Source organism: Lepidochelys kempii, chromosome 3 (assembly GCF_965140285.1).
Source record: "Lepidochelys kempii isolate rLepKem1 chromosome 3, rLepKem1.hap1, whole genome shotgun sequence".
Taxonomy (NCBI): Eukaryota; Metazoa; Chordata; order Testudines; family Cheloniidae; genus Lepidochelys; species Lepidochelys kempii.
This window is the reverse complement of record NC_136382.1, coordinates 89,958,772-89,980,855: the sequence shown is the minus strand read 5'-3', so window position 1 is coordinate 89,980,855 and position 22,084 is coordinate 89,958,772. Positions and strand designations below refer to the sequence as shown.

General features: G+C 42.5%; 1 protein-coding gene across 1 annotated transcript in view; it reads left to right on the top strand.

The window, feature by feature from the left end:
• FRK (fyn related Src family tyrosine kinase) overlaps positions 1-22,084 on the top strand; it is a 79,004-nt gene that overhangs the window by 38,567 nt on the left and 18,353 nt on the right. The window contains exons 3-4 of the mRNA XM_073337107.2: positions 9,103-9,266; positions 9,941-10,109. Of these exons, the coding sequence (XP_073193208.2) occupies positions 9,103-9,266; positions 9,941-10,109 (333 nt within the window). The remainder of the gene's footprint in view (positions 1-9,102; positions 9,267-9,940; positions 10,110-22,084) is intronic.

Sequence of the window (22,084 nt, the reverse complement as noted above, 5' to 3'; positions counted from 1 at the left end):
GTATGGGTCTGGTTCAGAAGTCTGGGATTCTGACCCATTTCTATTAATTGTGCGATAGTTCAGTATTGTACAACAATACTTCTTTACTGAAGACCTCTACAAAGTGGGATTTGACTATTGCAGGGAAGGAGAGGTGTCAGTTTAGACATAATTTTGAGTCACCTAGAACAAATGTATTTATATTGAGCGGAAACCATGTGAAAGTCCTAGTATTTTCAGCTGTTTAACTTTGGTTTGGAGTTTAATTTGTACCTGAAACTCAAAGCAAAACCCCAGAGGATTTGACTCTGCAAAGATCAAAACAAATAAATATATTTGCCCAAGCCCCTGTAACCTGAAATCTATGAGGTTCACACCAATATATAATGGAGCCAAAGATATAAGAAGGAGAGATTAATAGGCAAATCTATTTAGGTGGCAGAGGGTGAAGAGGAAAAAAACCTTCATTAAAATGAACACATTTCATTTCTAATGTGTCATTGTGGAAAAAACTCACATTTCAAAAATGATTTAGAAGGCAAACAAGACTTTGAATTCAATTTCAATTTTTAATTTTAATGAGAGGTTTTTGTGGGCCACAAAATGTTAAACTGAGACCACATCAAACTTTAGATGGCCATAGAGATCTGTTGCTTTCATCCTAACTGCTTGATGTTTGTCATATCTTTTTTTTATTTAAAAAATGCGTATGTTGCAGAAGGAATTTTATGTTGATGATTCTAGCATCTGGTGTAAAAGGCATTAATTTTTAAACATGCCTGTGCCATCGTAGGCATTGCCTCTTTTTAATTAAAAGCCATAATTTAGATGTGCTCAGCTTAATTGAGTGTCACTGCCAATAAAAGCAAGAGGCTTGTCTCTTTTTCTTGAATAATGACATCTGCAAGATTTCCTGCATTAAATGACAATACATTAAAGCACCTGCTATACTTCTATACATACATTTAAAACTCAGATACTCCTGTTGCTACAACCTTCTTTTTAACTATAGACCACAGAAAGCAAATATACCTATCCTCACTAAATTGCATGGAGGTGCTGAATCTGAGTTTGTTGCTTGCCTTCAGACTTGGGCCATGTGGGCTGCCTACCCGCTCTTCCTAGGGATGAACTTGGGACTCCCCCTTGTCCCACTGCTGGGAGTGGAAGCAGTCAGGATACATCTGGCAATTATGTGTCTTTTTTGTGCTCCCAGAACGAGGCTGTCTGGTTTCCTGGGGGGCTGGGGGAGAGGAGGAGGATGACATTTGGGCAGAGCAAAGAGTGGGAATGACAGCCAGCTGCAGTCAGTGCAGGCTGGTGGGGAAAAGAATGGTTAGACAAAGGGATAGGTAAGAAGTTGCGCGGTAGTTTTTGAGGTCTGTGCTCTTGCCAAGTTGCTTTTTTATTGTTGTTGGTCTGTATTTGTGAGGCTGTCTTGGTTTAAATTAGAAAGACAATTTTGAGGTCAGAGGTGCGGACTTTTATTTTTCCCAGTGAGTGCTCTCCCACTCCACCCAGAGGCCCTTCCCATGCTCTGCCTCTTCCCACCCCCACTCCGCCCCTCCCCCGAGGCCCCCGCCCACCGCTTGCTGCTCTCTGCCCTCCCCCAAGCTGAGCACCCACTATTTATTTTCTGTGAGTGCTTGAGCCCCAGAACACCCATGGAGTCGGCACCAAAGGCTGAGGTAATATCTTTTATTGGACTAACTTCTGGTGAGAGAGAGACAGGCTTTCAAGTTAACGTGGAGCTCTGCTTCAGGTCCTATATTCAGGCACTGTCTTTCTCTTCCATGTCTGTACACAGCCTAACACACTAATACTCAACTCTGGGGCCTTTAAGATGCTCCAGAATACAAATAAATAATTCCTCAAACATGCAGATTCTCCACATGAAAGCAAATTTCATGTAGAGAGAATAGGAAATCAATTAGAGTTTTAAGAGGATGGGCAAAAATACTGTCTTGCTTCCCAGTGCAAGAAAGCATTCTCTGGACCCCCTGAAATAGAGAAATAGAACCATAGAAGTAGGAATGATGTTATTTTTCTGATCTGTGACACAGTCCAGTCCTTGCTTACAGACAGCCCCCCAACCTGAAGCAAATACTCACCAGCAACCACACACCACACAACAAAAACGCTAACCCAGGAACCTATCCTTGCAACAAAGCCTGTTGCCAACTGTGTTCACATATCTATTCAGGGGACACCATCATAGGGCCTAATCACATCAGCCACACTGTCAGAGGCTCGTTCACCTGCACATCTACCAATGTGATATTGGTAGTGCTGAAGAGTGCTGAAGGAATTGGCGGCTGTGATTGCAGAGCCATTGGCCATTATCTTTGAAAACTCGTGGCGAACCGGGGAAGTCCCGGATGACTGGAAAAAGGCTAATGTAGTGCCAATCTTTAAAAAAGGGAAGAAGGAGGATCCTGGGAACTACAGGCCAGTCAGCCTCACCTCAGTCCCTGGAAAAATCATGGAGCAGGTCCTCAAAGAATCAATCCTGAAGCACTTGCATGAGAGGAAAGTGATCAGGAACAGCCAGCATGGATTCACCAAGGGAAGGTCATGCCTGACTAATCTAATTGCCTTTTATGATGAGATTACTGGTTCTGTGGATGAAGGGAAAGCAGTGGATGTATTGTTTCTTGACTTTAGCAAAGCTTTTGACACGGTCTCCCACAGTATTCTTGTCAGCAAGTTAAGGAAGTATGGGCTGGATGAATGCACTATAAGGTGGATAGAAAGCTGGCTAGATTGTCGGGCTCAACGGGTAGTGATCAATGGCTCCATGTCTAGTTGGCAGCCGGTATCAAGTGGAGTGCCCCAGGGGTCGGTCCTGGGGCCGGTTTTGTTCAATATCTTCATAAATGATCTGGAGGATGGTGTGGATTGCACTCTCAGCAAATTTGCGGATGATACTAAACTGGGAGGAGTGGTAGATACGCTGGAGGGGAGGGATAGGATACAGAAGGACCTAGACAAATTGGAGGATTGGGCCAAAAGAAATCTGATGAGGTTCAATAAGGATAAGTGCAGAGTCCTGCACTTAGGACGGAAGAACTCAATGCACAGCTACAGACTAGGGACCGAATGGCTAGGCAGCAGTTCTGCGGAAAAGGACCTAGGGGTGACAGTGGACGAGAAGCTGGATATGAGTCAGCAGTGTGCCCTTGTTGCCAAGAAGGCCAATGGCATTTTGGGATGTATAAGTAGGGGCATAGCGAGCAGATCGAGGGACGTGATCGTTCCCCTCTATTCGACATTGGTGAGGCCTCATCTGGAGTACTGTGTCCAGTTTTGGGCCCCACACTTCAAGAAGGATGTGGATAAATTGGAGAGAGTCCAGCGAAGGGCAACAAAAATGATTAGGGGACTGGAACACATGAGTTATGAGGAGAGGCTGAGGGAGTTGGGATTGTTTAGCCTGCAGAAGAGAAGAATGAGGGGGGATTTGATAGCTGCTTTCAACTACCTGAAAGGGGGTTCCAAAGAGGATGGCTCTAGACTGTTCTCAATGGTAGCAGATGACAGAACGAGGAGTAATGGTCTCAAGTTGCAGTGGGGGAGGTTTAGATTGGATATTAGGAAAAACTTTTTCACTAAGAGGGTGGTGAAACACTGGAATGTGTTACCTAGGGAGGTGGTAGAATCTCCTTCCTTAGAGGTTTTTAAGGTCAGGCTTGACAAAGCCCTGGCTGGGATGATTTAACTGGGAATTGGTCCTGCTTTGAGCAGGGGGTTGGACTAGATGACCTTCTGGGGTCCCTTCCAACCTTGATATTCTATGATTCTATGATTCTATGATATATGCCATCATGTGCCAGCAATGCCCCTCTGCCATGTACACTGGCCAAACAGGACAGTCTCTACGTAAAAGAATAAATGGACACAAATCAGACTCATAACAAGAATTATAACATTCAAAAACCAGTCAGAGAACACTTCAGCCACTCTGGACACTCAATTACAGACCTAAAAGTGGCAATTCTTCAACAAAAAAACTTCAAAAACAGACTCCAACCAGAAACAGCAGAACTGGAATTAATTTGCAAACTGGACACCATTAAATTAGGCTTGCATAAAGACTGGGAGTGGATGAGTCATTACACTAACTAAAAACTATTTCCCCATGCTAATTTTCACCCTACTGTTACTCACACCTTCCTGTCAGCTGTTTGAAATGGGCCATCCTGACTATCACTATACAAGTTTTTTTTCTCCTGCTGATCATAGCCCACTTTAATCGATTGGTCTTGTTAAGAGTTGGTATGGTAACCCCCATTTTTTCATGTTCTCTGTATATATATCTCTCTTGCTACTGTATTTTCCACTGCATGTATCTGATGAAGTGGGCTTTAGCCCATGAAAGCTTATGCTCAAATAAATTTGTTAGTCTCTAAGGTGCCACAAGTACTCGTTCTTTCTGCTGATACAGACTAACATGCCTGCCACCCTGAAACTTGTTTTAAATGTCACCTAACCGCCCTCTGGTGGCAGTTGTTGGCAATCGCATGCGACAATACAAATATGTATTCCTGGGTAAGGAAGTGTGTGGGTGGTGGGGGATATTCTATTCACTTAAAATTGGATTAATGATCAGAAAAACTCCATGGTAAACTAACCTTTTAATTGACAACATTTTGAATTATTCTAACATTTCAGGAACTTATATCAAACATACACACCTGCCTGTGTGTGTATGTATATATAATATTATGACGTTATGATGGTGTGGTATGAAGCAAAGGCTTTATTAGCATGACAAAAGGGGAAATAAGAGACTTGCCAATATTTAGATCTTCAAATTAGAGATAATGAGTCCCATATACTGTACTACAAGTACACACATTAGGAGGGGAGGGGAAAGGGACTGAGTTATATATTAATTTGCTTTCCCAGTTAAACAAAAATAAAAAAATGAGGCTCCACATATCAGCAAGACTACATTAAATAGACATACTTTGGAATTGCAGTTCCTAAAAAGTGTACTGAGCTTACAAACGGTTTTAAACATGGGGGAAAGGGGATCAAAGAACATCTAGAGCTCTTAAACACATTCCTCTCTATCAGATAAGAACACCCACACATCCTCTCCTTCCTTTGGATTTGGCTCACTACCCCATGCTTAGCAAGTGAGGTGCAGGTTATGGTGACCTCTCAGCTGGCACATATTAAGTACAGTTCTGTTTCCCTTTAGTCATACAAGAAGGATAACAACGTTTCATTACCCCTTCATTGAAGATTTAAGGCTTTAGTGATCAATAGCTCCATGTCCAGTTGGCAGCTGGTATCAAGCGGAGTGTCTCAAGGGTCAGTCCTGGGGCCGGTTTTGTTCAATACTTCATTAATGATCTGGAGGATGGCATGGATTGCACCCTCACAAGTTTGCAGGTGACACTAAACTGAGAGGAGTGGTAGATACACTGGAGGGTGGGGATAGGATACAGAGGGACCTAGACAAATTAGAGGATTGGGCCAAAAGAAATCTGATGAGGTTCAACAAGGACAAGTGCAGAGTTCTGCACTTAGGACGGAAGAATCAGATGCACTGCTACAGCCTAGGGACCAAATGGGTAGGCAGCAGTTCTGAAGAAAAGGACCTAGGGATTACAGTGGATGAGAAGCTGGATATGAGTCAACAGTGTGCCCTTGTTGCCAAGAAGGCTAACAGCATATTGGGCTGTGTAGATAGGAGCATTGTCAGCAGATCAAGGGACGTGATCATTCCCCTCTATTCAGCACTGGTGAGACCTTATCTGGAGTACTGTGTCCAGTTTTGGGCCCCACACTACAAGAAGGATGTGGAAAAATTGGAAAGAATCCAGCAAAGGGCAACAAAAATGATTAGGGGGCTGGAGCACATGACTTATCGGGAAAAGCTGAGGAAACTGGGATTATTTAGTCTGCAGAAGAGAAGAAGGAGGGGGGATTTGATAGCTGCTTTCAACTACCTGAAAGGGGGTTCCGAAGAGGATGGATCTAGACTGTTCTCAGTGGTAGCAGATGACAGAACAAGGAGTAATGGTCTCAAGTTGGAGGTAATGGTCTCAAGGGGGAGGTTTAGGTTGGATATTAGGAAAAACTTTTTCACTAAGAGGGTGGTGAAGCAATAGAACGGGTTACCTAGGGAGGTGGTGGAATCTCCTTCCTTAGAGGTTTTTAAGGCCTGGCTCGACAAAGCCCTGCCTGGGATGATTTAGTTTGGGTTGGACCTGCTTTGAGCTGGGGGTTGGACTAGATGACCTCCTGAGGTCCCTTCCAACCCTGATATTCTATGATTCTATGAAATGTTAACCCAAAACAGCCAAAATTGATCACATAGGCAAAGTATGTGTGCCTATGCAAATAAGGACTGCCTGTGAGGTCTTTTCCACTAGTTTATCAATAGATGGCAGGAGAGAAATCATTCAGACCCCTGGCTTACATGCAGTGTGTGTTTGCTTTTAAATGTCTGCCATTTGGAAGTGGCTCTTTGGAATGCTGACACTGATTAACTAAATATTAGAAACAGATGAAATTGCTTTGCTGAATTAGACAATCTTTGGTGTCTTTCATGTCTGAAAGGATGGGAAATATAAGCTGCATAGGGAAAAATGTCTTGCTATGTCTATGTGTCAGATCCTATGGGTCAGAATTTTTCCAATCCAGGTGGCTAAAGTTAGGCTCCTAAATCCACATTTAGGCACCTAAATGTAAGGTGCATTATTTTGAGGAGGACTTATGGGTGGTAGGCACCTTTGTGTCAGGTGAGGGTTTCCCAGTGATCGGGAAATGGTCCCAGGTCCCAGCCACAGGCCTCTGCACAAACACCTACTCTCCCTCTGAGGGGGTCACACTTCACACCTGGATCAATCACCACACTTAGCAATAGAATAACGCTTTTATCTAACCCAGCCAAAGCCAGGAGTAGATCCAGGTCAGAATCTCTAGCAGGGGCTACACAAACTCCCTTCCTTCCATCCCCACATGCATGGTTAGATACATAAAGGCTCTGTGATGCACACCACTGCAGTCCGCTCCTTGGGTCACTCCAACTTGTCCATGCAAACTGATGCTGGTGTGAAATGTGAGCTCAGAGTGGTGAGTCTTGTTGTACAGTAGGGTTGCCAGGTGTCCAGTTTTCAACCGAACACTCAGTTGAAAAGGGACCCTCCCCAGCCCGGTGAAAATGAGTGAGTGAGTGAGGGTGGGAGAGAGAGCGAGCGACAGAGGGAGAGGGGAAGATGGAGTGAGCAGGACGGGTCCTCGGAGAAGGGGCAGGACAAGGGTGTTTTGTTTTGTTGGGTCAGAAAGTTGACAACCCTATTGTATATTGTATGGCCTCAGCTCTCCTTTCCAGGCTCCAGTATGTGCATCTGAACAAGCACCAGTACAGCAGCTGGCTGTCCTCCAATCAGCTTCGAGTTCAGACTCTGCCCTGGCTCAGCTGTGCTGCTAGCTACTTCTTCTCTTGCTCCTCTTTCTGTGTTCTCTGTCCAAGTCTTTCCAGGGCTGGTTTTCCATCCTGCCCTCATCTGCTCATTGGCTCAAGCCTTCCCAAGTGGTCCATAATCTTGCTTTGGAGCAGCCAATTGGGTTTGCACAGAGTGTGGGGGAACAGGGGATAGGACGGAGAAAGGAAAGGGCTCTCCCAGTCCTACACCTGCCAGGATGTAAACACACTTGTCCCCAGGTGGAGGGCATACCCCCTGGCTTGGCCACCCTCATCATTGTTGTATCAGCTGGGAAGGGGGACCCTCGATCTTTGAGGACTTCAGGGTGCTTCTGCCTCACTGTGCTTGTCCCCTAGCTCCCACTGTAGAGTAATGTTCAGGTGACTCCTCCCTGCTCTTCTCTTCTCTTGTCTCAGGGCTAGATTTTGGTCCCTCCTGCTTGCCCTGCTCCCATCCTCCTCACTCTGCTCTTCCCCTGCCTCAGGACCAGGATGAGGGACAGGGTGCTTCCAGTGGGGATTCCCCCCCCATGTGAGCCATCCCAGCAGTGGGAGCCTAATGACTCCTTTCAGCCCTGCCTCCTGGCTACTAGGACTCGGATCTCTTCCCCACACTCTGTTTTGTGGCTCAGGCTGAAAGTGGCAAGGCCTGAACACGTTGCAGTGAACCAGCTTCTCCACTGTATCTGCTGACTCTGCTCTAATCTTGTATTTGGGCCATTTGGGGTATGGGATCCCACAGATGATGGGACCCAGGCTGTGTTCAGTTTGGAGCACCTCTGCTGACTGAACAAGACCAGATTGCCCAGCACTCATGGGCTGGCACCAGCATGTCTGTCAGAACTCTGTTTCTGTCTGTCTTGGGCTTGCAACGTACTAACAGCTGTGATCTGGTTTACCTCACAGAAGTGTTGGTGATGCTCATGGACCCAATCTGAGGCCCCCCCAGACTGTGGCTCCCTGGGATCCCATGGCCATGTCTGTGGGCAGCCAGTGATGCCTCCCAAACATCAGGAAATAGGGGGTGTACTACATGGAGGTGTGCACCATGTTGTTATACACATAGGTCACCTGCAACAAGTAGGAAGGCCAGTCTCTCTGCCACATTTCTGCCAAGGTCCTGAGCTCTGCTAGCAGCGTCTGGTTGCCTTGCTTGCAGGGGGCTTTGTATTTTGGGTGGTAGGCTGTCATCCTTAGCTTGTGGCTGCCATACAGAGAGCACAGTTCCCTAAACATCTGTTACTTGAAGAGCATGCCTTGGTCTGTGATCACCGCAGAAGGGTTGCCATAGGGCTGGGCAAAATAGTGCCAGAAGGCTTCTGTGGTTGCTCTGGCCATGATCTCCCTGAGGGGTATGGTGACCAGGAATATGGCATAATGATCCACCATGGTGAGGAAGTCAGATGCACTGCTCCGGCTTGGCTCTGCCTTCATGTGGTCCAGTGCTAACAATTCCAAGGGCACGTGGGTCTCCATCGGCTGGAGCGGGGCCCTATCCCCCACCTCTGGAAGAGGCACCTGTGGGACTTATGGGTGTTAGGCACTTTTGCAAATTATGTCCTTAAATATACATTTAGGAACCTGACTTGGGTTACTCTGTTTTTAAAATGTTGGCCATAAGCTATATTGTACTATTGTCTATATTTAGTAGCTGGGAGCTCATATCTCAATTTATTTTTTAGTCTTTGATGGAGCAGTTGTGAAACACTACAGGATCCGACAGGAGGCTGAAGAGGGCTTTTTTCTTAGCAAAAAGAATATTTTTAAAACACTGATTGCTTTTGTTGACCACTACACCAATAACAGCGATGGCCTCTGTGTAAAGCTCGGGAAGCCCTGTATAAAGGTAAAGTTAATTTTATATTGTCAAAATATATATTTTCAAACTAAGCTGCTGGTTATCAGATGCTAGGTTGCAAAATGATGACCTGATTCTTTGATGAAGTTGCGTGGACAGCAGAACAGTTTCATTCTTGGAGCTGACACATTCATAATAAAATACCCTGACATTTTGAACAAATAATTGTGTGGCTGCAGGAAAAGAATGTGCCAACTTGTGATTTATGAATAGTTCTGTATATTGAGATAAAATCACCAAGTTCATAACTCTAGATGTCTATAAGTATTACTGAGACAGAACCATCAGGTTCATGCTGGCAATATTTCATTGTTCGAAAAAGCTTGCAAGGGGGAGTTGATTTTTTTAAAATGTAGAGGCTCTTTGACTAGTTGTAGCATTTTCAAGACTTACACAATATCAGGTAACTGCTGCTCTTTCATTTAAAAGTTTTATTTGAAGCTCAACTAACTTTTTTGTAATAAGAGGTACCCAAGATGTGGATTTGTAGTTGTTTTTTATGTTCTCTTTTGAGTTTTTCCTTACAGAACACACAGATGATAAAGATAACTTTATTCCTCCTAGCTGCAACTTTAACTGACATTTTTAAGCAAAGATTTATTATACACACTGCTGAACAAATAGCAAAATATCTAATGTTTGTGTTTGGTTCTTTACACCAGAAAAAAGTTCCTGCTCCTTTCGATTTGTCATACAAAACTGCAGACCAGTGGGAGATAGACCGAAATTCTCTGAAACTGTTGAAAAAATTAGGTTCTGGTCAATTTGGTGAGGTGTGGGAAGGTCTCTGGAATAATACTACACCAGTGGCAATCAAAACATTAAAACCAGGTATGTCACACATCACTTTGAATTGCTAATTTTGTCAGGCCTCAGCAAGAGCCCACTTTCATGTTTTGTAAATACTCTTTATCAGAAAATCAGGCTATCTAATCATCTTCAAAGATAGGCATATTCTGGATTGAGTTTGCTATTTTGAGATCCTTAAAGATTCTGTGGCACTTTGTACTAAGATTTTATATCCTGCTTACCTAAACTCCCACTGCTCTTTCATTTGTTCTTTGTTCTTCAGTTTCACACACACAACACAAGCTCCCTGCCCCATCATATAATGTTGCTGGCACAGAATGGCTGACATTCTAGAGGTAGCTGCATTTCATCAGTAGGTGAAGTGATCATTTTATCTATAAACTGTAGGCTGTAAAAATCCTTCTGATGGATAGGTGCTATATTGCTATGAAGTTTTATTGTTATAGAATCTGTATTTGTATAAATCTCTCTGTTGTTATTAAGAGCAGTAATACAGAGTAAAATACTCTAAATAGCGATTGGAAATGTGCTAACATTTTGCATATTTATGACATACTCTACTAATTGCTGATGTTTATCTACTGTATATCCTTGTGTGAATAATGTGGCATCTGTTTGACTTTTTCTTTACTTTTAAAATTAATTTTAAGTATCCTTTGCATTGTAAAACAACATCTACCAGCAGATGGCACAAATCACATTGATAACAAAACCAAGCACAGTTGATATAAACATTTAAAAAAAAAAGAGAGAGATCATAATACATTTTCTTTCATTCACAAAGCATTTGTGAGGTTCTAATGGCTCTGATTCAGGAAAGTCCCACTGAGGGACTTAAGATTTTAGGGTGTGTGGGATATCTGTCCTCATTATTTTTCACTTTTTTTTGTTTTTTTTGGAATGGCGACATACAATTTCTTCCCTATTCTTCAAGTGCACATAATCAGTAGGCTCCTGATGATGCACCCTGGCCTCTCTGATTATTTTACAAGTATGATCCGTTATCAGGACCTTTTGCATTGTGAACCCAGGATCATTAGAAGACAACTTACAAAACAAAACTGAAAAAAAAGCTTAGAGCCCCAAATGTGTGTTATTCACCTGAAAGGACTTCATTGGGGTTTGAGAAGAGGATGGTGTCATGTTACCTTCTCTCCCCTTTAACAGATTTTGGGCCATTTTAACAGATATTCCACTTCCCTTGCTACCCTGCATTTAACAGCAGAATGCATAATGTGGCCCCTATATTTGATTTTTCTACTATATTAACTCAATATTTCATCTCTTTGTTGTCTTTGGTAATGCTGGAAGCCATCCATTTTACATAGACAAAAATTAAGGTACAGCGAGAGTAAGACTAATCTCTTTCTCTGTCTTTTCATTAAAGTGACCAGTGATCTTGAATGCCCTAACTGAATGCCCAAGCTCAAAGGTGCTCAGCATCCCCAGTCCCATGATGGGAATGTCAGTGCTCAGCACCTTTGAAAATCAGGTGGAAGGTATTTTAAGTTGAACACCCAAAATCAATGGCCACTTCAGGCATCCAAAATTAGCACCTTTTAAAAAACATTTTGACCTTCCTCTCTCTCTGCTTCAGTCTCGCCCCCTGTAAAATGGGAGTACTGTTTTCCAACCTATATAAAGTGTGCTGAGATCTGCATATTAATGATGCATTATATATTATTCACTTCTCCATGAAACAAGCTTCCCTTTTAATACTGGAATCAGAACTGATAGAGCAACATAGAAACACATCGGCCCCCCTAGTCCTAACTAAACTCTCCCTACTAATTTGTTAAAAGCTATCAGGAACGATAGGTCATTCAGTTATTTGTTTGGCTGATACCACTTTTGGTACCACTTAAATTGTACAACAAAGAAGGTGAGAGGCCAGATAATCAGCCCTTATTCCTTTCTGAAAGAGATTGGTTTTCACATGTTCAGCCACACTACTCCTTTCCACTGAGATCAATCCCTTGACTATTGATCAGTTCGTCAATCCTAGCTACATCCCCACAGTTGTCACTGGAAAGCTTGAGAAACACAGCACAGTATTACCCCATTATCACAAGGGAAGAAAATGAGGAAGGGATTTCTGCTTCAGTTTTTATGTTTATGATTGGTTCCTAATCATAGGAAAGGGCCGTGGAGATTGGTTAAACATTTGCAGCTTCACATTGGTGATTCATCAATCCCAGAAGCCACTTATTGCTACATAGATAATAAGGCAATAAAAGATGATCGCATAAATAAACTGCAGTAGATTTGTTAGATAAAATTGAAAATTTTACACTGTAGTTAGCAAAGAACTGTAGTTTATGTTGCAACTCTGGCAACTCTCCCAGACTGCTGCGCTGGGCATCACAAAATGGGGAAGAGATGGCCAGCCCTCTGTGGAGATAGAGGTGGTTAGGGACTATTTAGAAAAGCTGGACGTGCACAAGTCCATGGGGCCGGACGAGTTGCATCTGAGAGTGCTGAAGGAACTGGCGGCTGTGATTGCAGAGCCATTGGCCATTATCTTTCAAAACTCGTGGCGAACGGGGGAAGTCCCGGATGACTGGAAAAAGGCTAATGTAGTGCCAATCTTTAAAAAAGGGAAGAAGGAGGATCCTGGGAACTACAGGCCAGTCAGCCTCACCTCAGTCCCTGGAAAAATCATGGAGCAGGTCCTCAAAGAATCAATCCTGAAGCACTTGCATGAGAGGAAAGTGATCAGGAACAGCCAGCATGGATTCACCAAGGGAAGGTCATGCCTGACAAATCTAATCGCCTTTTATGATGAGATTACTGGTTCTGTGGATGAAGGGAAAGCAGTGGATGTATTGTTTCTTGACTTTAGCAAAGCTTTTGACACGGTCTCCCACAGTATTCTTGTCAGCAAGTTAAGGAAGTATGGGCTGGATGAATGCACTACAAGGTGGGTAGAAAGCTGGCTAGATTGTCGGGCTCAACGGGTAGTGATCAATGGCTCCATATCTAGTTGGCAGCCGGTATCAAGTGGAGTACCCCAAGGGTCGGTCCTGGGGCCGGTTTTGTTCAATATCTTCATAAATGATCTGGAGGATGGTGTGGATTGCACTCTCAGCAAATTTGCGGATGATACTAAACTGGGAGGAGTGGTAGATACGCTGGAGGGGAGGGATAGGATACAGAAGGACCTAGACAAATTGGAGGATTGGGCCAAAAGAAATCTGATGAGGTTCAATAAGGATAAGTGCAGGGTCCTGCACTTAGGACAGAAGAACCCAATGCACAGCTACAGACTAGGGACCGAATGGCTATGCAGCAGTTCTGCGGAAAAGGACCTAGGGGTGACAGTGGACGAGAAGCTGGATATGAGTCAGCAGTGTGCCCTTGTTGCCAAGAAGGCCAATGGCATTTTGGGATGTATAAGTAGGGGCATAGCGAGCAGATCGAGGGACGTGATCGTTCCCCTCTATTCGACATTGGTGAGGCCTCATCTGGAGTACAGTGTCCAGTTTTGGGCCCCACACTTCATGAAGGATGTGGATAAACTGGAGAGAGTCCAGCGAAGGGCAACAAAAATGATTAGGGGACTGGAACACTTGAGTTATGAGGAGAGGCTGAGGGAGCTGGGATTGTTTAGCCTGCAGAAGAGAAGAATGAGGGGGGATTTGATAGCTGCTTTCAACTACCTGAAAGGGGGTTCCAAAGAGGATGGCTCTAGACTGTTCTCAATGGTAGCAGATGACAGAACGAGGAGTAATGGTCTCAAGTTGCAGTGGGGGAGGTTTAGATTGGATATTAGGAAAAACTTTTTCACTAAGAGGGTGGTGAAACACTGGAATGCGTTACCTAGGGAGGTGGTAGAATCTCCTTCCTTAGAGGTTTTTAAGGTCAGGCTTGACAAAGCTCTGGCTGGGATGGTTTAACTGGGAATTGGTCCTGCTTTGAGCAGGGGGTTGGACTAGATGACCTTCAGGGGTCCCTTCCAACCCTGATATTCTATGATTCTATGATTCTATGATAATAGAAGCATAGCAGTGTGGAGTGGTGGAAGACTTTACCTCTGATATTTAAAATTAGATTGGACAAAGCCATAGCTAATATATTATAGATATTGTTCTGCTCTGGCTCAGGAAATGGGTGACATGGTTTAATTCATCTTCTCCATCTCTGTTTTCTATGGTGTGGTCCAGCTCTTGTTTAAGTCAATGGAAGGAGTGGGTTTGGGCCCTGTGATTCTATTATTGATATACCTTATAAAATATCACAGTATTCTACAGTAAAGACAAAGTATTGTGATAACAAGATGCTGTGTTCAGAACACTACAGCAGATTTTTCTTTGGGCAGGTCTTCACTACCAGATGGATCGGCGGGTAGTGATCGATCTATTGGGGATCGATTTATCGCATCTTGTCTAGACGAGATAAATCGATCCCCGAATGCGCTCCCCATCGACTCCGGAACTCCAGCTCGTGAGAGGCAGAAGCGGAGTCGATGGGGAAGCGGCAGCGGTCAACTCTCCACCGTCCTCACAGCCAGGTAAGTCGACCGAAGATACACTGACTTCAGCTACACTGTTTGCGTAGCTGAAGTTGCGTATCTTAGGTCAACCCTCACCCCCAGTGTAGACTAGGGCTAAGAGATTAACTTTTTTTGTAAAAATGTCCTACCCCCATTCTGAAACCTCCATATTTTAATGTCCTAGCACATTGGGTTTCCAAAACTTACTTTCATAATTTCAGCAATCTCCATCAGATATATTGATTTAAACAATTTAAAATACCCTAATCAAAATGATAAAAGCTTAGTTTGGTATTAATAAAAATGTAACAGAAGCCAGATGTGGTAATTTACTTCATCTTAATATAAAGGCAATTGGGGAATGGCCTCTGTAGTTCATGAGTTTTGACATTAAGTTTGTTATATTCTGGGACACATACTGATTCTTCACACTTAGAATACAGAGATATAATGGTCTTCATAGACATATAGAAAAAAAAGCCAGAATTGACCATTATGTTATCTGGTATTTCCTCTTATATATCACAGGCCATTAAACTTCACCTAGTTAGCCCTGTATTGAGCCCAATGACTTGTCGTTGACTAAAGCATAACTTTCAGAAAGGCATCCAGTCATGATGAAAGCATGAAATGCTGAAAGCATCAAATGATGGTGAATCCACCATTTCTCTTGGTAGTTTGTTCCAACCGTTATTCATCTTCACTGTTAAAAATGTGTGCCTAATTACTAATTTGAATGTGTCTGCCTTCTATTTCTAGCCATTGGTATACTTTTCTCTACTCCACTTTCACACCCAATACTTACTCCATGTGAAGGTGCTTATACACTAATCAAGTCACCTCTCAATCTTTTTTTGATAAACTAAGTAGATTAAATTCTTTAAGTGTCTTACTGTAAGGCATTTTCTCCATCTCTCAAATCACTCTTGGGACTCTTTTCTATGTGTACTACATTTTTTCAACAATTCTTTTAAAAAATCCTTTTAAAATGTTTCCATTGCTGGAAGACCTCCCAGCTCCAGGAAAATCTAATTCCCAGAATGCTGCAGGAAGTGGTACTGGTGAATCTTTCCCTAAGCCAATTTCCTAACATGGTGTGAACAAACATTGAGATACTGGAGGTGTTGTTTTTAGGGCGGACGGGCGCGGGGAGTATAAAGCTGATGTCCTGTACAAAATCAGTGGGTAGTTAGATTATCACAACCTAAATTCTCCCTGCAATTTCAGTTGAATGCCTTATTCTTCCTCACTTCCTATCAAACTGTTGTCTACTATTGTACATTATTAAAACATAGCTGCATGCCACGCAGATGGGCTAGGTTTCAGTGATGAAGGAGGTGGTTTCAGAATATTTAATGTGTACAATAATGCAGGATGAAAGGTGATATGTAAATGTAAGACATTATTATCTTTGTGTTATAATGATTATTATTCCTGGTACTTGTAAACTACCAGTCGAGCACCAAACTGAGTTTATGCCAAGCTTCATTATTCAGCATTCCTTACAGGTCAGAAATATGACATTAATTATTGTGCAACTCCTTAGTTCTGAGTTAAAATGAAATAGGCCTGGGATTAAACAGACCGGTGTATGTACTAAAAATAGACCAGCCTTAAAATGATTGTTAATGTCTATATAACATTTAAAAGTGAGAAAAAAAGGCAATTGTAAAAATAGAGAAAGTAGAGGCCATTAAGCATGGTATATGCAAATAAAAAGAATTTAGGGGTGGAGTCAAATAAATACATTTTAAATCATCTCTTTTATAAATTGTCTTTTTACATAATAAATTATTCAGAAGGATGTATATTTTTACATGTCTATAAAGCACTTACACACTTTATATAAATCATAAATAAGAACAAGATGTTTGCATATGCAAGTGGCGCACATATACAAATCTGATGCCATAGAAAATTTGGGGTAAGAGTTCCAAAAGCACCCCTTGACTTACAGTTAGACTTAGGCTCCTAAGCCACTTTTGAAAATTTTACCCTAGGCCCCCTAGTATGAATGGAACTGTGTTGGGTATAGGAATGCAGTAACATGTCACAGATCTAGTCATGCTCCTCCTGCTGGATACTCAGACTATGATGAAGAGATCCAAACATTGAATCCCATGTGCTGTAGCTTGCTGGAGCTATGCAGAGTTTAGGTGCTGTGCCTGGCTTTGGGCCTCTAGGAACTCAATCCAGTACAGACCCTGTGTCTGAAACCTATCTTGGCAGTGGGGCCCCATGTGCCATTTTCCACAAGCCTCCCCGGTGACTCCTGCATATTCCACAGAATGCCATCAAAGGTCTGAGCCTTCTGGATTACAGTTTACCTCTTCAGGGGTACATAACAGTGAAAACAAACAGACAAACTATGCACAGGATTCTAAAACACAATTACTCTTTACTTAACAGCACGAGCTATACAGAAATCTAGACAAAATAATAAACACACCTGTATACACTTTTTCTGCCTCAGTTTCCTCACCACTCTGTAGTTTTTTGGGCTTGGGCAGAATCCTCTGGGGTATCTGGGATCCTTCCCTTGCAGCTCAGAGTTTCTCATCAGAGTCATGGAGCCTTCTCTAGTGCAGCTAGATTTTCTGACCATGTCTGGTACTGCTGTTACACCAGAGCTCCCTTCTACGAAAGCACGCCTGTTCTCTTCCTCTCTCCTGCCCAAAGCTTCCTCTGTCTATGAAAAGCCTTTCCCCTTCTTCCTCCTTGCTTTGCCACCTCTGTCCTTTTTTCTTGTTTCAGAATTTTTCACTCCCCCCCATCATGCAGACAAATTGGAGCAACTAGCTTCAGCTCCTTAGCATACCCATTGTTTGGTCAGAGTACAGTAGTTAAGGTTTCAGAATCACCCATTGTCCTTGGTTTGGTAGGCACATGCTGTACCCTGTGCCAGCAGGTGGTCAATTCAACTTCCATATAGCAGAACTCTTGGATACAATAATTTCATAATTATAACTTTGTAACATCAGCCAGAATTAATAAATTGTACAGACAAAAAGCTATCATAGAATAAAAGACAAAGAAGTGACAGTGTCTCCAGAGGGAATGGGGGAGGAGTTAAAGGTGATCGTTCAACACTGCATGTTGTATTATTAGGAGGATCAGAAGATGAATCCATATGGATTCTGAATCAGTTTTTCCTGACCATTTGAAAACTGATTTCTGATCCTGCCAATGGTGGATTATGGAGCCCTTCAAAATGTCAAGATGATTTGTCTATAGTCTTTACATTTACACAGGGTTTCCATTAACTTCACTGAGAGAGTCAGAAGATTCCTATTTAAACAGGAGGCTTTTGATTAAAGTAATACAGAGGCTTGTGAAACATCTTTAATATATTTTATGAATTCATCATTATTTGAAATTCTTTTATTTGGTGCCAGCCTCATTTGTGAAGATAGCATAAACTGTCATGTCATTTTTCACAACTGTTTATACACTGCTTTGACACCAACTTGGCTGTGTTGGCCAGCCACTCCCTGCTAATGTCCATACTGTTTTTATTTTCTTTCCTATGAGATGGCAAAACTATGTCATGGCCAAAATTAGCCTCATTCACTGAAAATAGTACTGCCCAAGAGTAAAACCCCAGGAGAACATTTGTCAATGCTTTCCACTTCAATCCTGGTTCTTAATGCAATCTCTCTGATCTCAGAAGGCAATGTATGTTGGACAGACAGGAAGACAAAGAAGGTCTATTGGGGCATGACTGAAAACACAGTCACTTAAAACTTCAAATGAAAGTTTTAGCAACACATTCTTGTAACTGTTTACATTGTACAGAAAAAGACAAAGTGTCCACTGGGGGCATGCAGGTGCACAAGCATAAACCATCTTGCGTTGAAAAGTTACACTAGGGACTACAGGACGCAGGCCAAGAACAGCAATGTTCAGGCTTCTGGCAATAAGAGTTTTGTCAGCCCACGAATGACACTACAGCTGGGAAATAAGGGTTCCCTTGTCACATTATTGTTTCCAGGCCACAGTGACTATGCTGACTCACCTTTAGGCCAGTCGGCCTGGAACTATAGAATTTTGTTGAAACAAGCAGTAATCACAACAACTCTAAAAGAAAATAGTAGCAGCAGTTTCTTTCTTCCGAGATTTCCTCATGTGCTCTGTTATATTTTTCTTTATCTTTGACTCTGCCTAACAGAGGCTGTGACTTTTTAGGCACTTACAGGGAAAGAGTTGCAACAGATACTCAGCAGGCTTTCTTGTGAAATATGCAGCAGAACACAATAGTACCTTCTTGGACAGTGAATGCAGTAAGTCTTAAAGTTATCATTCACTCCACAGTCTGGTCTTATTGATTCCAACTGTCCATTGGGTATCTGAGACACAGTATACTCCAGTGGGTAGGGCACTAGCCAGGAGATGTTGTTTCTATTCCTGGCTCTGCCAATGACCTGCTGTGCAATCTTGGGCAAGTCACTTTGCCTCTCTTTGTCTGTTTCCCCTCCCAACCTTTGTCTTTTTAGATTGTAAAGTCTTTGGGAATGGGATTGTCTTACTATCTGTCTATACCATACTGAGCTCAATGGGCCTTCTAGGCACTACTGTAGCAATAATAATAATCCCTCTCAGACTAGCTACCTCCATCTGCCCTGAAACCATTCCTATGACATCACCACCTCATGGACAATTGTCTGCTTCTGAAATTCCTTTTACCCATTTCCTCAGCACACTCTCTTGTTTAATCTTCTTCAGTTCATCCCAACTATTTGACAAACAGTATTTCAATAATATTTAATCTCTGTGATCTTTCTCAAAGAAATCTATTGCAGTTTATTTACCAGAGGATCCTTCTAACCAAAACTGAATAAAACAAGCATTTCTGTTAATTTTTATTGGGCAAACTTTACTTTGTTTCTGTGACTTTATAAATAGCATGGAGGTCACTCTGGTGGTCGGCAGATGAGCCCTTGTTTCAGTTTCCCCATACCCTGGGCATAAATAAATCAAAGAAGGCTTTCCAATATTAAAGAGCACCCTCTTTAGAGGGTTTCATTTATTTAACAGGAAAACAACAACATGAAACAAAATGATAGTTTCAATCAGCTACTCCATTGGAACTCTGCCCCTGCAATAATCACTTTTATGTTTTAGTCCCTCTAGCCCTGAAGCACTCCCAGGCTGGATTCCCTGCTAGGAGTTTGGGTCTCTGCTGGGTGTTCAGCCGGATACCAGCGTCTCTTCCACCCCCACCCAATGTGTTGTCCTTTGCTGAGCCAGTCCCTAGTGACTCCCCAGGAAGTCCCATGCCTAGTTCATTCCCTTGGGCTGCTTTGGTCCCTTGCCTGGGAACACTTTCTCTCTGGGCCTCTTCCTTCTTCCGTGAGCCTCTGTTCTTTAGGAACACTGGGTGTAGCTTCCTGCCCAGTTCCCTGAGGAGTGTCTCTCCTCAGGAGGTTCTTCTTTTCTGGGTTTTCTGACTGAGCCCTCATAAGCTTTTATTAGGCCCACGTACTCCTTAGTTAATTAACTGTCACCCGATTACTTAGGTTCTATGTGGGTGAAACCGGACAATCACTACGTTCTTGAATGAGCTCACACAGGAAAATGATAAAAGACAAAGACACCCTATTACCTGTGGGTGAACACTTTGTACAAAATGGTCACTAAATCTGATCTCTCAGCTCTTAGCCCTCATCCTCAAAGGAAACCTGCACCACACTTTCAAAAGATGAGCCTGCGAGCTTAAATTCTTAGTTTTGCTAGACACTAAAAATGATGCTCTTAATAAAGACACTGGATTTATGGCTTATTACAACAATCTGTAATTCACTAACCCCCCTTTTTTGTCCTTTCACTACAAGGGGGCTAACAGGCCACTTCACGTTGAATGGTCCCTGATAATATATTCTAACTACTTATGCTAAACTATCTGTTCCACCTTGCATTTAGCTGTAACACTCTGAGTACCTTTCCCAGACCTGAAGAAGAACTCTGCGTAGTTCTAAAGCTTGTCTCTTTCTCCAACAGAAGCCAGTCCAATAAAAGATATTATCTCATCCACCTTGTCTCCTAATTACTTAGGCCCATAGGTGGATCTGAGTTGACTCATTCTCCTTAGCGGAGCCTGTTATAGGTATTCTGGGTTCCTGATCCCCTCAGGGACTAGTCCCTGTGACAGACTGCTCAACTTCTACCTCAGGCAATCTCTCTGATCCTGCTATAGTAGATATCTCAGATTAGTATATTAATGAGGACAGACTGTTTTCGGCTAAATCCCTACCTGCTTATTATGATTAACTATAATGCAAGAGTTACAAGGTTATGGGGATCAAACAGCAAGGTTTGTTGTTATTTCTAAATAAAAAGTAAGTCTTAAAAGAAAACAAAAGGAGTATATATAGACAAACCAACTATTTATGCTTATTCCAGAGGGAAATATATAGCTAGATAGATACACAAAAGTGTGTGTGTGTGTGTGTGTGTATATATATATATATATATATATATTCTAAACTGTCCATGGTTATCCCTCTAGCAGGAAGAACTCCATTTCTATCTCTGTTCCAGTTGCTATTTTAAACTGGTTAGATCCCAGCAGCTGGCTTGAAAGAGTTGGGGTGATTTTATGACATTAGTTATATTAAAAAATTCCTTTGTAAAACATTATGTCTTGCCCTGTGGGAAGACTCAGTTCAGCCTTCTCTGTAATAGTGAAGTGACCCTCTGAAGTGCAGTTCATAATTTAGTGGTCCCTGAGTTAAAAATGGAGACCAGGACCTTGGATTGGGTCTTGAATTGATCTGGCAGCTGATGAGAAAGTGAACCACAAGAGTCATGTGTTCTTAATTTACTTTAAGAGCAGAACATCTCATGCCACACATATTGCAGCTTTTGAATAGATAGCCTTCAGGGTCAGCTCCAAGGGTAGTGAGTTGCAGTAGTGTAGCCTGAAGGTGATAAACAAATGGATCACCATGGTGTTAGGTCTGTATCTGTCAAAGTTTGACTCAGACTCACAATTTATCAGACCACTCTGTTTTATTAGCAAAGCTTCTCTGCTAATACATTTAGAAGTGAGCCCCCCAAGTGGGGCTTGTGTCTCTTAATTTATACAGCTTGCTGGAGAACAAGTTACAGAGAAGTTACAGACAAAAGAAGAAAAAGATTTTAGTCACCACCCTTCGAGATCCCTGAGACCAGTCACATATCTTCAATTACCTGCCACCCTTAACAATCTCCTTTAACAGCTTCCAGTTAACTTAACTAATTGGCCTTCACACCTTCCATTCCGATGCCTGCTTCTTAGACGTGCTGGCTCTATCATAATTGCTTCTCCATTCAAAAGCTAATTGTCCCTGCGTGTGCTCCCTCAGATACTTTGTAACATGTTTTGGCATGCCCTCTCATATACAATGTATCCAGCATGTCCCTTTACACAATCTTATACTTATACAATGTTATACTTCCACATATCCAAGTGGGTTAGTATAAACACTTATGTAACTGACAATGATAAAAGTATTTCTAGCTATTG